Source organism: Myotis nattereri (genome assembly GCF_964212035.1).
Source record: "Myotis nattereri genome assembly, chromosome: 3".
Taxonomy (NCBI): Eukaryota; Metazoa; Chordata; class Mammalia; order Chiroptera; family Vespertilionidae; genus Myotis; species Myotis nattereri.
The window spans coordinates 66,186,102-66,202,722 of NC_138077.1; the positions used below are offsets into that span (position 1 = coordinate 66,186,102).

The 16,621-nt window shown below is 41.4% G+C and overlaps 1 protein-coding gene and 1 pseudogene across 2 annotated transcripts in view; one reads left to right on the forward strand and one right to left on the reverse strand.

Moving 5' to 3' along the window:
* Window positions 1-16,621, reverse strand: part of SIDT1 (SID1 transmembrane family member 1) — a gene marked incomplete at its 5' end in the record, with an annotated part of 93,661 nt that overhangs the window by 50,293 nt on the left and 26,747 nt on the right. Inside the window, 3 exons of the mRNA XM_081088469.1 lie at window positions 493-538; window positions 9,675-9,845; window positions 10,908-11,029. Coding sequence (XP_080944595.1) covers window positions 493-538; window positions 9,675-9,845; window positions 10,908-11,029 — 339 coding nt within the window. The remainder of the gene's footprint in view (window positions 1-492; window positions 539-9,674; window positions 9,846-10,907; window positions 11,030-16,621) is intronic.
* On the forward strand, window positions 5,713-5,986 carry LOC308517043 (large ribosomal subunit protein eL43-like; annotated as a pseudogene). Its single transcript has one exon. The product of its transcript is annotated as a large ribosomal subunit protein eL43-like (transcript).

A 16,621-nucleotide genomic window follows, 5' to 3' on the forward strand; every position in this document is an offset into this window, starting at 1 on the left:
GAGAAACTAATTTATTCATCCACAACACTGTAGAAATTAAAATCTGTTTTATTTTATTGTATCTCCAGGTGAATTAAGCATTTGTGTATCCATTTAGTGTTGGCCTTCTACTTCTCTGTCCCTCACCCCCATCCTGATTATAAAAGGTCCATGAGGGTAGAAGTTGCATCTTTCCCTTTTTCATCCTGCTCTTCCCACCACCAAGTACAGTTTAACACTGCTTGGTACATAGTAGGCACATAGTAGACCTGCTAAATGAAAATTGAGCCAAGGAATATCTACAAATATCATGCCTCCCATTTCACATCAATTCAGGTGATAAGATTAAATGTTGTGTCCAAAGTTCTAGTGACATGAATAACATTCCAAAAATACAAATACATCTTAAGCTGTGAAATATGAAGGAGAATACCACTTGCTGACTCCACCTATTACCATAGTAACACTATGGGTAACACTAATAGAATCATAACCTTGACACCCTTCACTTACCTGAGGTTGAGAGGGGCTGGCAGTGAAGTGAAAGGCAACATTTGTCCTGAGAAATGTAAGTGGGAGAAGGGAAAATGAGAGGAAAGCATAATAAATTAGCAAGCAAAAGTTATTTATTTAAAAGAAAGCCATCTTAAACCAGATGCAAGGAAAGCCTTATCCTTTGTGAAGGGAAGTCTGTTCTCATCAAACTTAGAAAGTAAACTGCATGGAAATTTGCTAACTTCAACTCTCAGGAAAGACCAAATTGGGGAAGGAGTCAATTTTATGCCTTTAAATACCCATGAAGTCATACCTATACAAGTATGTACTTTGTTTACGTTTGCCTTTGGATTCTCTTAAGATTTTAAAATCAAGCACAGGGTTTAGGTGTTAGAAGTGAGCTAAAAGAGGAAAAGAAGATGGGAGGTTCTTTTCAACAATGAAGATAACACCTCAAAATAATTTTGATGTAACCATGGGAAAAGATCATTTTTGTAAAAAATGTGGTGAATAGATAATCGCCATTGGACAGTCCCTAGGAATAGGGGTATACTCTCCCTGCCCACAAGTATTTCCCCAATTGTCTGCCACACCAGCTGAAATTCTCCTCCAAGATTTTGTCCTCTTTGGGTTAGGCACTGCCTTCAGGATCTCTTTTACTATCTATCTATATAAAAGCCTAAACAACCATCCAACTGTTTGACTGCCTGACCGGTAGCTATGATGCTCACTGACCACCGGGGAACAGATGCTCAATGCAGAAGCTGCCAAGCTGTGGTGATTTGGCAACTGCGGTTCTCAGGTGATGCACCCAGAACCAGAGAGAAGGAAGCTTGATTCTGGGGTGCGGCACCTGAGAACCATCCTCTTACAATCCGGACTCCTTGGGGGATGTCAGAGACCTGGTTTTGGCCCGATCCCTGCAGGTGAGGCTGAGAGACCCCACCAGTGCACGAATCCATGCACTGGGCCTCTAGTTGATTATAAAATCTTGAGTTATCCCAAAGGCGAAATTGTCTATGACAGTAAATAGCAAATAGCCAGGGTCCAACCCCAGCGGGTCCAGGGGTCCCCAAAGGTGTGGACGGCGTCGGCGAAGAAGGAATGACACGGAGACAGCGTTCAGTTGATCAGCAGCCTAGCCAGGATCTCTAGCCAGGATCTCCAGCCAAGTTCTGGTCTGGATCTCCAGCCAGGTTCTGTGTCCAGGTTCTCCAGCCAGGTTCAGTCACCAGGTTCTAGTCAGGTTCTCTTGCCAATTTCTGTAGTCAGGTTCAGTCCAGGATCTTTTGCCATGTTCTCTCGCTAGGTTCTGTCTCTAGGTTCTGAGGCCAGTTTCTGTCCAGGATCTTTTGCCATGTTCTCTCCAGCGAAGTTCTTCTGTCTCTAGAGAACGTTCTGTGTAGGTTCTGTGCCAATTTCTGTCTCTCTTCGTTCTGTCTTCTTACATCTGTATTTATACCAGTTGATTCCAATCCTATCAATCTCTATTTCAAAGGTTAGGGCGTTTCTTATCTCCATTCCAGGGAGTAAAGATTATGTAGCTTAAGCATGATTGTTCATAGTTAAAGTGATTAATTACCCGCCTGGCACTTAGTTAAGAGGTTTTATTCCCTCCCTAACTTCAGGGGAAAATCCCTACCTGGGGAAACAACCTTTCTCAGAGACCTTGGTTAAAACACATAGTGCCAAGAAGGTGAGCAAACATATTAAGAACAGTATGCCATATATGCCAGGTCCCTTGAAACAGCAAGCATGGACTGGCTCCCGGCAGCAAATAGCACCAAAATAATATAATGGAGTTATTTTCTCTCCAGGTGATAATTTACTGTGAATTATTGGATTAGGTTCTTTCATTCTTCTGTGAAAGACAACAATGGTCCAGCGCAGAGGAAAGGAGAGGCTGGGGAGCGTGCAGATAGCACACGTTTGTGGCACAGAGTGCTGTCTGGAATGAACGTATGTGAAACAGTCCAAGAGGCTGGAAAACACAAAGACAAGTTTGGTCCTCGATTACAGTTTTGCTTTAGCCTTTTATTCGTGGTGGGTTTTGCCTCATCTTTAGCCGTGAAGATCACTCATACAAACCCACACCACACTCTCAGTGTCCGCACCTGGGGAGTGGCATGCCCCCAACCCTCCAATGTGGCTTGCATTTCTGGGAATCTGAACCTGAACTTCTGGGAATTTTAACCTGAACTTCTCCTGAGGTCCCTCCCCAGATTCATAGCCTGGTGCTCTCTAAATAGTCTTTCTGTCCACTCCTAATTTTCCTTTTATAAAAATTAAATAGTTTTAAACAATTGTGTTAAAGATTCCTTTAGAAAGGGCATGCCAAAACATTTAAGAAATTTATAATTGGAGGTGTTGTTTAAAAGTCATAAAATTTGAGCACTATTTCTAAATGACCAGCAATTTAGGCTGTTGACAGACTGGGCTCAGAATTCAACAATGGATGCAATTTTTACATATCCACCCTCAACAGAAATAACCTTCAGTGTTGAGGATTGATTCTGCTGAAGTACAGTTGAGAGCTTGTGGCCTTAAGTCACCTAAAGAGCCACAAGTCAGTGTCAAGTCCAGTTGTGTATGTGCTCCTGAGATGCCATGGCCGGCCGGAGTGAGAACCCACAGTGCTGTGTGTGCCAGGTAGCGCCCTCTTCGTGTGGGGAGTGCCATCTGCTGTTACCAGGGCAACCATTCTGTTCATTGCCAGGTCAGGGGAACAAAAAGGACACTGATTTTCTTGGCTAGCAACACACATCATGAAATATCCAGAAGGAGCCAGATTCCTCTGGCCAGAAATACGTTTTTATATTCTTCCCTATCACTTGAATTCCAGTTGTAATGGAATGTATGAGTATTGATCTGAATTTTCTGAGTTTTTTTTCTTGTTATTTATTTTTTCTTTACCAGTACAACACACACAAACAGTTAACACACATTGTTTTCGTTAAGATTGTCACATTTAAGTGCTCCCTTTCTCATGGAGTCAACAGTGTGTGTAAAACAAACATCGCGTCTATTACACATGGAAAGTTCTGCTTCCTTCCCCATAGGCTATGACGGGGGGGGGGGGGCGGGGGGCGGGGGGAGGTTTGTTTTTATCAAGGGTCATTACCCAACAGAACAAAGTCAGTTGCCTACTCAAGTGCACCTTTAATTTTAGAAAGAGAAGTATAAAAACTCCGTCTTATTTGTTTTAAACCCAGGAAATAAATGATTATTCAATAAATATAAGAAAAACTGAAAACTGACTTAGTTCCTTTGTTTTGGCTAGTTTGAGGAAGAGGGGGAAGAGAAAAGGGACAGATGGAATCAAGAGAGATGAGCATGCAGATAAGACAGAAGAAGAAGAGGGAGGCTCATGGGGAAGATAAGAGAAATATATACAGGGGAGTAATCACACAGAAGAAAAGGGAAAGGGGGATGGGAAGAAAGGGTAAGTGAGAGAGAAGTAAGGACAAAAGCTAAGTGGTTTTTGAGGTGAGTACCAGAGAGGACTGTGAGAGTCAGGGCATATTATCTACTTTATGATAGCAAGCCCCTTTCACAGGTCAGAGAAGGCGTTCTAAACCCCTGCTTTGTTGTAGAAGGAAATTATACCCTATTATTCACTGTACTATGGACTTGAGAATATCACTTCCTCTTATCTGCTTACTGCCATCTGTCAGGAACTCCCTTTGCTTACCCAACCCTCCCCTACCGATGCTCCAGTCCACTGTAACCCTCCACCCCATCGCTCTAGTGTAAGTATAGACTTTGCACATATGCGCTAAATCCTATACTTCTTTCCCTTCTCTGGGACTTTGCTTCTACAAAATCCACTTTTATTTGCCTTTCTACCCTTTGGTTTATAAATATATTCTAGTCTCAACCATTTTCAAAATAAATAACAAACAAAAACAACCCAACAATAACCCTTCCTTTTCCTTGTATTTCCCTTCTTTGATGTTATTCTATATCCTCCCTCTCCTTCACAAACCAGCTTTTTGAGAGTGTTTTGCTAGCATCTTTCATTCATTCTATCCTCTTCCCACTGCTATCAGGATCCTTTTCTACCTTAAAACATATCAAGCCCCCTTTCTCACCATTTCCCTGAAGGTGCCTTTGCTAAAGGTGACAGGCACTTCCTAACGGCTGAACCTAGTGACTACTCGTGACATTTGACACCGACAACCACGCCTGGTCTTGAAACTTTCCCACCTCGGGCTCTGTGGGTTTTCTTCCACACATTCGACTGTGCCTACTCAGCTTCTTTTGATAGTTCCTTTTTCTCAGACAATTCCTTAAATGAGAGTGTTATCTAGAAGCCTGTTTTTGATCTCCTCATTTTCCTTAGCCACATACATTTTCATATATACCAGTATATACACACAAATATATATACTAGAGGCCCAGTGCATGACATTTGTGCACATTTGTCCCTCAGCCCGGCCTGTGCCCTCTCACAGTCTGGGACCCCTTGGTGCACATCCCCCAAGGGTTCCTTAGCACTGCTGCAGAGGCGGGAGAGGCTCCTGCCACTGCCGCTGTGCTCGCCAGCCGTGAGCTGGGCTTCTGGCTGAGCAGCGCTACCCCTGTGGGAGTGCACTGACCACCGGGGGCAGCTCCTGCGTTGAGTGTCTTCCCTCTAGTGGCCAGTGTGCATCATAGCAACTGGTTGTTCTGCTGTTTGGTAGATTTGCATATTAGGGTTTTATTATGTAGGATATTCAATTGACATTAAAAAATCACATATATGTTCAGTTGCCACAAAAGCCACTAAAATGCTAGTATATCTCAAGTCTCCATGTCCAGCCAAGTCCAGGGCTATCTTCTGAGCTCCAGTCACAGAAGACTAACCACCTGCTGGGCTCCACATGATCAAAATGGGATGTTCTCTCATTTCCCTGATCCTGACCCACTACGTCTGTTTGTCAGTAAACCTCACCAGACTTTGAACATCATTGTTAGAGTCATCTTGAATTCCTCCCTTTTAGTTACTTCTCATTAGATTAATCACCAAGTCGTCCTAATTCTATTGCTGTAAAGTAACCTGGATGCACCTGCTCCCACCCAAAGCACTGTTTTTGCCAGACATAGCATTCAACAACAACTTTGAAAAGTAATGTAAATCATTACTGTAGTCTATCCCAAAACATCAAAATTGATTACATGACATAGAGCAAAATGGTCTAAAAAACCTCTTCACTCATCCATTTCCTCAAAAAATCTACTTCTTCAGTTCGTGGCAACATGGCTAAACGCACCAAGGTTGGAGTCGTCGGTAAACATGGGACCCGTTATGGCGCTTCCCTCAGGAAAATGGTGAAGAAAATTGAAATCAGCCAGTATGCCAAGTACACTTGCTCCTTCTGTGGCAAAACCAAGATGAAGGACGAGCCATGGGGATCTGGCACTGTGGTTCCTGCATGAAAACAGTCGCTGGTGGTGCTGGACCTACAACACCACTTCTGCCATCACAGTAAAGTCAGCCATCAGAAGACTGAAGGAATTGAAAGACCAATAGAAGCTCCACAGTTGGAAACATTGTGAGCCTATAATAAATGGGTTAATTTATATAAGAAGAAAAACAAAAAAATCTACTTCTCACAGCATGGTAGCTGGCTATCTCACTCAAAATTCTCTTTCAAAGCAAAGACCCAAGAGCCCTACATAGATCTTGAGGGTCGAAGGCTGCAAGTACTCATGTCGACTATATAGTTTTATTCTGCAACATATATTTGTTGAATTTGTGCATTATCCCCAGGCATCTTACTTGACCCCTTGTCTTCCCTTTAAGATGTCATTGCTGCCATACTATGTTCAGGCTCTTATCATTTTTATTCTTCTCTATTCAAATAACTTTTCATTGTCCTATTTGCCCTTACCCTCTCCTTACCCTAGAATTTAAGTACACTGCCACCAGGTGACAGTGACAGGTCAAAGGCACAGAAACCAGTTAGTAAAGGCCAGGCTGAAAGCTGGAACCACATTCTGTCCAAATGATGTGCTCTCACCTCCTTCCAATGTATAGCCATGAATTCTCATGTTGTTTAACATCATTAATAGGCTTAATTATTAAAACAATCCCACATAAGCACAGTAATTAGAAACTGGTTCTCACTTCCAGCTGCACATTAGAATCACCTAGGAAACGAAGAAACGATGTACTAATGCACACACCTCTCTGCTGGAGACTCTGATTTAATTGATCTGGGTGGACCTTTTCCACCAGAAAATCTTCTTCTGTCTTTTTTGGGGGTGGGGGGTGGGGGAAAGGGTGGTTCTTGGCTCTTGAATTACCATGTCGTCTTTTCCTATGCCAAAATTAATGGAGGACTTGGAAAAATGCCATGCCTATTTCTCCCTCCTTCTAACCATTCATTCATCCATGTGTCCATCTGTCTCTATGCATATGCACTGTCATGGGGTGTAGAGAAGACCAATATAAACATTTGATTCCTATTAGTGCCTCGGTTGGCATCAGACTTCTCTATAAATTGACTTAAAAAATTTAAGGAGCACTTTATAATGGAACAGAAAATTCTAATCAGAAAACAAGCTGCCAAATAGTAGTACATACTGTGCTTAAATATTCTGGATTTTAAAAACTTTATTAAAGTATAACATACATAGAAAAGTATAAGCGTATATCCGAATGGACTCTCACCAGGCAAACATAACCACGCACTTCCTCTTTCCTTGCTAAAGATACTACTCCCCCGACTTCTAAACTACGAAACAGTTTTGTCTGCTTTTACACTTTATGTAAAAGGAGACACACAGTATGGATCCCTTTTGTCTGGCTTCTTTATCTCAGCATTGTGTTTGTGAGAGTTTTCCCTGTTGTTAAGTATACCAATAGTTTGTTCATTTTAATTGTTGTGTAGTATTCTATTAAATGAATACCACAATCATAAATCTAGGAGTTAGGTATGTTACTAGGAGTGGAACTGCATTGTCAAACCTTTCAAATTATAGCAATTTTGTAGTTGTAGTGAAATCTTGTTATTTTAATTTGTATTGCTGAGAGCTAGTGAGTTTGTGTTTTGGGATAATTTGAATAGCTTCTTTGGTGAAGTATCTGTTAAAATCTTTTGCCTATTTTTTCCCCTCAATGGGCTTGCTTGTCACTTTTATTTTTAAAAAAGGTATAAAAAATACTAGTCATTTCAAATAATTGACTTGTGGTTTGGTTCATTTTGGCCATTGTGGATTTGTTTTCTATTTCATTTTTTCATGCTTTTATTTTATTACTTCCTTTTATTTTCTTTGAGTTTAATTTTCATTCTTTTTTCAATTTTGTGAAATGGATATTAACACACTGGTTTTCAGCCATTCTTTTTTTTTTAACATATACTTTTGAAGCTATACATTTTCCTCAAGCAGTGATTAGTTGCATCCCAGAAGTTTAAATATGTCATATTTTCATTATTATTTGTTAAAAATATTTTCTAATTTTCATTATGATATATTCTTTGACTCATAAGTTATTTAGACATAGATACTTAATTTCCAAATATTTGTGATTTTCTCTGCCATTTTGTGGTTTACTTCTATTTCAATTCCATATAAAGGATTTCAGTCCTTTGAAATAATTAAGATATGTATTAGAACCTGGAAAATTTAGTAAATGTTGCACATGTACTTGAAAAGGTTAGGTATTCTATCATTTTGGAATGCAGTTTTCTAAATGAATTGTTTAATTCAAATTTGTTAATCATGTGTCTGCTCTTTTATATCAGGAATTGGCAAACCTTTTCTTAAAAGATCAGAGAGTAAATATTCTAGGCTTGCAGGCCATAATGTCTTTGTCCCAACTACTCACAACTCAGCTTTGTCATTATAGCATAAAAGCAGCCATAGACAATATGTAAATAAATGGGCAGGGCTGTGTTCTAATAAAGCTTTATTTACAAAACCAGTGGCCAGCCTGTGAGCCATAGCTTGCCAATGCCTGTTATATATATATATATATATATATATATATATATATATATATATCTCCTATATAATAAAAGGCTAATATGCAAATCAACCGAACAGCAGAACGACCAGTCGTTGTGACATGAACTGACCACTGGGGGCAGACGCTCAACTCAAGACTGCCCCCTGGTGGTCAGTGTGCTCCCACCGGGGGAGTGCCACTCAGCCAGAAGCTGGGCTCATGGCTGGCGAGGGCAGCAGTGGTGGCGGGAGCCTCTCCCGCCTCTGCAGGAGTGCTAAGGATGTCCAACTGACAGCTTAGGCCCGCTCCCTGTAGGAAGCGGGCCTAAGCCATTAGTCGGACATCCCCCAAGGGTTCCTGGACTGCGAGAGGGTGCAGGCCAGGCTGAGGGACGCCCCCCAGAGTGCACAAATTTCATGCACCAGGCCTCTAGTGTGTGTGTGTGTGTGTGTGTGTGTGTGTGTGTATGTGTGTGTGTGTGTGTAACACTGAGAGGGGAAAAGATGATTTGAACCCTTACAAAGCCTTGAGCTTAGAGTAGGATAGTGCAGAAAAGTCCCTGAAGTCTCTGGCTTTCTTAAGGAACAGGCTTAGCCTTTCTGTTTAAATTTTCACACAGATTTATATAATGTTTTACAAGGGTAACCTTGGGGCTAGAACAAATCCCTTGGGGACAATATCATTAACTAAATTTGTTATAATCCATCTCTAATATGAACAATTTGAGCTGTTGTATCACAACTGATTTTGTCACAAAGAATGAAAGTGCAAGGAAAAGGAGGAAATACTAGTAGTCATTAGTTTTTGCACAAAGAACAAAGCCACATAACATATTATTTTCTAACTATGCACATTCCTAACCTGGGAGGAGAAAACTGAATAGAAATAAGGATAGAAGAAAATTATTTAAGGTCTTTCTTAAAACAAAAACAAAAATTCCTCCAGGAGAGTAATACAAAATACCCGGCCACCAGTGACACCTGCTTGGACTGCAGACAGGACAGGGCCCTCACCCGTCCCTGAGAACAGACACCTAGGAGGTCAACCACCCTTCCTCTCTACACCAGCCTCCTACTGCCTCCCTATTGCATAAGGCCCTGCTGCCCATCTGTGAGCAGGAGAGGTCAGAAGGTGCTAAGACAATGTGCCCAGTAGAAAATGTCCTTCTGGAGTGCTGATCTGTAAGGAAGGAAGCTGGATTGAGCAGGCACATGAGCAAGAAGAGTAGACGAGTGAACAGAGAAAGGCCCCAGGGAGTCCTGCTTACTGTAGCTGGAAGTGCTGGATCCTGGTAACCAGCAGTTTGTACTGGGCGCCTAGGGGTGCCATGGATGCTATATCTACAAATATCAGTTGCTGCAGCGGTCCTGTTTCATTGGTTGCTTCTGATGGACATAAGGTGCGGCTCACTTCCTGGTAGTTGTAGGTCCTCTGGTATCTGTAGCAGTCAATGGAGGGAAAGATCAGCCAGAATGAGAGAGAGAGAGAGAGAGAGAGAGAGAGAGAGAGAGAGAGAGAGAGAGAGAGACTCAATGAACAAGCTGGGAAAGAAGTTTATTGCGATTCACTTCTCTCCGAATTTGTTTTCAAGCCCTTATATTTTAAATGTCAGACTGGGCCCATTGACAGTGATTTCAGAAGCAGTGTTTTTGGTGTAGGGCTCTGTGACATAGTAACAGGGCTGTGAAGTCTGTTCAGTGCTGACCTGCTCACTTAGGCAGTGACTACATTACACTAAACCATCCTCCGAATTCAAAGAGGAAAAATACCACATTGTAAAAGAGAAACTGTCCTGATAAAACAATCAGGCAACTCCATTTTTTTTTTTTCTTCAAGCTTTTGCTACATGGAACATAAAGAAAGTCCCAGAGTCCAAATCAGTATTTTAATTCTCAAATTCCTCCGCCTTCAAAATCATTTTAACTCATACTCTATGTCCATGTCTGAATGCCTTCTGGGTTTTCACTTATAGTCCTATAGTGCCTTGTGAAGTTTCCCTGTAAAAATATAAATTCCATGAGGGCAGACACTCTGTTGGGATCTTTTCCCCACTGTTGTATCTCCAGCACCTATCACCTAGTCATGCTCAATACATTTTATGGAATGAAGATTGCAGACTCGGTGGGCATTTTGAAGAATGGAAGAAGTGTCACTCATTTAGGTTGACTTCTGGGCCTGCCCCTGTCCTCAATGGATGACCCGCGAACCAACCAAGAGCTACAGAACATTGATTTGATTCTGAATAGAATTACAATGGTAAAAGTTCTTCGGGGTGCTACAAATCTGGGCAGAGTTCTCAGGAGAACTTCAAAGGGGATGGCTATTGAGCAGAGCTCAACATGTAGCGTATGTACCATGACTAGCGTTTGCACTGAGCACGCATCACATGTCAACATTCCAAAGGTCAGATTTCTCATTTCACTCGGGCAAAGACCAACTAAGATCTGGGCCATTGGAAGGAAGCGATGTCGTGAAGTTGTCTGGGAAAAGACCCACTTACAGTCCCTGGAAGAGCAGCGGAACCTGCCAGGACAGCACCTCTTTCTGCTGACGCACCACGACCAGGACCGGGTAGTCAAGGTTCTCGGAAGAGCTGTTCACATGCACCCGCACGGCGCTGACCTGTGAGCGGGGCAGAGAGAGGTGATGCACATTAATGTTTCACATTTACGTCTGACCATAGATAGTCCAAACGCCTCAGCTGTCTTTCCCTCACTCACATTGTAACCACAGGGGTCTCAACCTTGATTGCAGTTCTAATGTGAATTTCTTTTTTAAACAACTAATGCCTGGGTCCAACCCCTCAAAATTCTGATTTAAGTGGTCTTGGGTGAAGCCAAATTATGGAGCCTTCCCATGGCAGGCTGAGGAGTTAGAACTGGGTTGTCAACACAAGATTTTGAGTATAAGCCCAGAAAGGAAAAAGATGTCCTTTACTTTTTATTTGAATATAAATGCTAAAGACGAATATACATATTTAAAGACTTACAAGAGCCTCAACTGCGGACAAGCTTTATTTTCACTTTGGAAAATCATTCTGTGCTTCAAACCAAATGTTGTTTTGTCCTGTTTTATTAGAGCCTGGCAGATGGCCTGAGCTTCCCCAGCAACAGATACCATAGGGGCTGGGTTTTCTTCTCTTTGTCCTGCTCCAAAGGCATAAATCAATCCCAGACATAAACTGCTTTTCTGTATCAGGGGCTCTGTGGCTCTTTCTGGATACACGTCAACCCAAGGATTTAACACCGTCATGGCTGTTTTAAAGACAGGAAATTGAAGGACGGCCCTAGACCTAGATGGTTTGGGCATTTTCCTTCAGTTTTTACAATACCGTAGACAACACGGAAGGAGCAAAATAGAAGAAAGGCAAAGTAAAAAAGAAAAGATAAAGTTTGATCTTTCACATGAGGTTCCCTCCCGCCCCCCCTACCATGTATCAAAACCACAGTGTTTTCTTGAAAACTCTTTTATTGGAGAAAATAAAGCAAAATAAGGAAATCCTACAGTTAAACCTTGACATTCTATCACAAGTTCAATGTGGAAATTGAGAAAAACAGAATAGCATGGATATCATATACTACTATTTGGTTCTCTTATATTCTTCTCCTGGGTTAAGCCACTTTGATTTTTTCATGTTAAAAGAGCCCTAGATTATAGTTTGGTTTCCCTTTTAGTGCTTAAAAGAGCCCTAGATTAATTTATTAATTGGATAATGCTTGCACATGACGGGAGCATTTTCTTGTGCCTACACTTTTCATGTTTCCATGGAAATTGTGCTGTAGCTGGTAATTGCCAAAACCCATCTCCAGTGCAGGCCTCTTTCCTAAACTCTGGATGTCCACAGGCACCTCAAATGCAACCTGTCAGGAATTGATCTATCACTCCCTCACCCTTAACTTTAATCTCTTCTGAATTCCTTTGCTGGGTGAATGGCCTCATCATGCAGCCTGAAACCTGAGCGTCATCCTCGATTCCCATTTCTTTAGCTTCTCCAACTCTGCAGGTTTCCTTTTATACTGTCCTGTCCAGACCCTCCCCTCCATCCCAATTGAGCAGTTCAGTCCTTGAACTATGAGCCTCCCGACAGCACCCTCTCTAGCCGTCTTATTCCCAGGGCTACACTTCCATAGATGCCAATTTCATCTTGGCATTCTCCTGCTGAAAAAGCCTTCATTGGTTCTGGGAATTTTCAAATGTACCCTAAAGTAATAAGAATAGTATAATAAGTCTTCATTTACTTGTCATCTAACTTTAATAATTATTAACAAACATACCATTTTGTTTCATTTATACCCCTATTTGCCCCTCACACCCTTACTGGATTATTTTAAAGTGAATACCAAAGATTGGACCATTTTATCTGTAAATAATTCAATCGTTATCTTTAAGATATAAAGCTTCCTCTTTTTAACATAAACATATTCCCATTATTGCACTTTAATAAAATCAATACTTCTTTGAAATTATCCAATATCCTCACAGGGTTTGAATTTCTTCATTAGTTTAAAAAATTGCTTTTTAAAGTTGTTTTTTTGGTGTTGTTTTTTTTAACTGGGTACAAATAAGACCCACATATTGCATTTGGTTACTATGTCTGCCCTTCAAGTCTCTTTTAATCTAAAGGTGCCCTGACCTTTTCTGGGGGGAATAGGGTGGGGCATTTATTTGTTAAAGAAAGCTGCTCACAAAGCAGCAGAACAAATCTGAAGTAACCACATTCTAGATCTTGTTGATTGTACCCTGTGGTGTCTGTCACTGAATAGACTCCTTTATCTCCTGTATTTCCTGTAAACTGGCAGTGAGAGTTAGAAGCTGGAGTAAATGCCAACAGTCAAATGTCTTAATCTCTTCTTTGGAGGGAGATTTTTACCACTTCACTGAGGCCTATATTATGGTTTCATTTTTTTTGTAGGGAAAAGTTAAATGGAACCAGATTGAAGGTTTTCTAACACTGTCCTTGAGGAGCTCATGACCTAGTCGGAGAGACAAATGGTATTATGCAGTATGAAAAATAATTTCAATTTTATCTTTTTTCATGTGGCCTTCAGTTAAACCAACACCATTATTAACAAGTCCATCCTTTTCCCACTGATTTGAATCCCCCAAGGCTCTTATTCATCGATGCCTTCTTCTCTTTCTTTGCCTGCCAACCCCATACGTCCAATTACCTGCTGTTTCTGAAAAGGGCCTGTCTCCAGTGACTGGCCTCGGGATATGCTCATCCCTAAAGTCCTTTTGTGGGAAGTCTTCCCTCATATTGCCCCATCCTACCAAATAAGTGGGTGTTCTTCTTCCTTTCGGGGAGCCCCATATGGACTCTGATTACCTTTGTATGGTATGTTAGTGACATTGTGAAATAAATTTCTAAAAAATATATATGGTTTCTGCTCCCAGTTCCTCACACAGAGCTCCTAAACCCTTATTATTTCCTAATGATAAGAGCACTAGGAGCATCTTTTGTTCTAACATTTGAACATTGACCATGGTTCTTGACAGACCTCCTACATCCCTGGGAATTTCCTGGATGAGAGCAATCTCTTTGGTTCTAAGAAGGAGACTCTTGGGGGGAGGCGGGGGGGCCTGGATAGCTTCAGGAGGAGAGCTGGTCACCGGAAAGACCAACCAAGCCATGATTAGGAGGTTGGAGCCTGCAGCTCCCTGTCTGTCCTGCAGGAAGAGGAGGGGGCAGGAGATTGAGTCCCTGATTGATTATGCCCACCTGATGAAGCTTCCATAAAATTTCCCAAAATACAGGGTTTGGAGAACTCCTGGGCTGGTGAACATTACCATGTGTTCGGAGGGTGGCACACCTAACCTCCACAGGGGCAGAGAATTTCCTGCACCCAGGACCCTTCTGGACTTCACCTATGAATCTCTTTCCTATGGCTGTTCCTGAGTAGATCTTTTCATAATGAACCAGTAATCTAGTAAATAAGCTGTTTTCTTGAGTTCTTTGAGCTGCGTTAGCAAATAATTGGACCTGAGAAAGGGGGTGATGGGAACCTCTCATTTATAGCTAGCTGGTCAGCAGCATCAGTGACAACCTGGACTTGCAATTGACATCCTGAAGTGGGGAATGGGCAGTCTTGTGGGACGGAGTCCTTAACCTGTGAGATGTGTAAGACTCACAGGTCGATCGTGTAAGGACTGAAATGAACTGTAGAACACTTAGCTGTTATCACAGAGTTGCTCAATGTGGTGTCAGAAGTGTTGTGTGAGTCGAAGAGAATAGAAGTGAGTTTTTCCTATACATAATCCCAATGCATTTTTTTTTTCATGTAGTCAAATTTACTACCTTTTTCTTGGACATTTCTTTCATAGCTTTATGAAACTGAGATATAATTCACACACTACACAACTCACTTTTAAAGTGTACAATTCAGTAGTTTTTAGTATATTCACAGAGCTGTGCAATCTAATTCCACTACTAATTACAGAATATTTTCATCACCCCAAAAAGAAGCCCTGTACCCATTAGCATCACTCCTCATCTCCCTCTCAATCCCTGGTAACTACTAATTTAATTTCTGTCTCTATGGACTTCCCTATCATGGACAGCTCATATAAATGGAATAATATATATGTCCTTTGGTACCTGTTATTTCACTTAGCACAGTGGTCGGCAAACTGAGGCTCGCGAGCCACACGCGGCTCTTTGGCCCCTTGAGTGTGGCTCTTCCACAAAATACCACGTGTGGGCGCGCATGTACAGTGCGATTGAAACTTCGTGGTCCATGTGCAGAAGTCAGTATTTTGTGGAAGAGCCACACTCAAGGGGCCAAAGAGCCGCATGTGGCTCATGAGCCGCAGTTTGCCGACCACTGACTTAGCATAATGTTTTCAGAGTTTTTCCATGTTGTAGAATTTATCAATAATTCATTTATTTTTTTAATTTATTTTTTATTTTTTAAAATATATTTTTTATTGATTAAGATATTACATATGTGTCCTTATCCCCACATTACCACCTACCCCCCCCATCCCCCCGCTCATGACCTCACCCCCCCGTTGTCTGTGTCCATTGGTTAGGCCTATGTGCTTGCATATAAGTCCTTTGGTTGATCTTTCCCCCTTACCCCCACCCTCCCCTACCTTCCCTCCAAGGCCCGACAGTCTAATCAATGCCTCTCCGTCTCTGGATCAGTCTTTGTTCATCAGTTTATGTTGTTCATTATATTCCACAAATGAGATCATGTGGTATTTACCCTTCTCTGACTGGCTTATTTCACTTAGCATAATGCTTTCCAGTTCCATCCATGCTGTGACAAATGGTAAGAGTTCCTTTTTCTTCTTCCTCTTCTTAAAGAATACCTTTCAGCATTTCATATAATGCTGGTTTGGTGGTGATGAACTCCTTTAGCTTTTTCTTGTCTGTGATATCTGTGAAGCTATTTATCTGACCTTCAATTCTGAATGATAGCTTTGCTGGATAAAGTAATCTTGGTTGTAGGTTCTTGCTATTCATCACTTTGAATATTTCTTGCCACTCTCTTCTGGCCTGCATGGTTTCTGTTGAGAAATTGCTGACAGTCGTATGGGTACTCCCTTGTAGGTAACTGACTGTCTTTCTCTTGCTGCTTATAAGATTCTCTCTTTGTCTTTTGCTCTTGGCATTTTAATTATGATGTGTCTTGGTGTGGTCCTCTTTGGATTCCTTTTGTTTGGGGTTCTCTGCGCTTCCTGGACTTGTAAGTCTATTTCTTTCATCAGGTAGGGGAAGTTTTCTGTCATTATTTCTTCAAAAAGGTTTTCAATACCTTTCCCTCTCTCTTCTTCTGGTACCCCTATAATTCTGATGTTGGTACGCTTGAAGTTGTCCCAGAGGCTCCTTACACTATCTTCACATTTTTGGAATCTTCTTTCTTTTTCGGTTGGGTATTTTTTGTTTCTTTGTATTTCAAATCTTTGACTTGATTCTTGGGATCCTCTTGTCTGCTGTTGGATCTCTGTATATTATTCTTTATTTCAGTCAGTGTATGCTTAATTTCTAGTTGGTCTTTTTTCACATCCTCCAGGGTCTCACTAAATTTATTGGCAGTTTCCATAAAATTCTTGAAAAACCTTATAAACGTGGTTTTGAACTCTATATCCAGTCATTTGCTTTCCTCTATTTCTGTCATTTGTGACCTGTTTCTTTGTCTCCGCATTTTTTATGCTTCCCTGTGTTGGTAGAGTGGCTTTGTGTGCTAGGTGTCCTGTAGGGCCCAGTGGCTC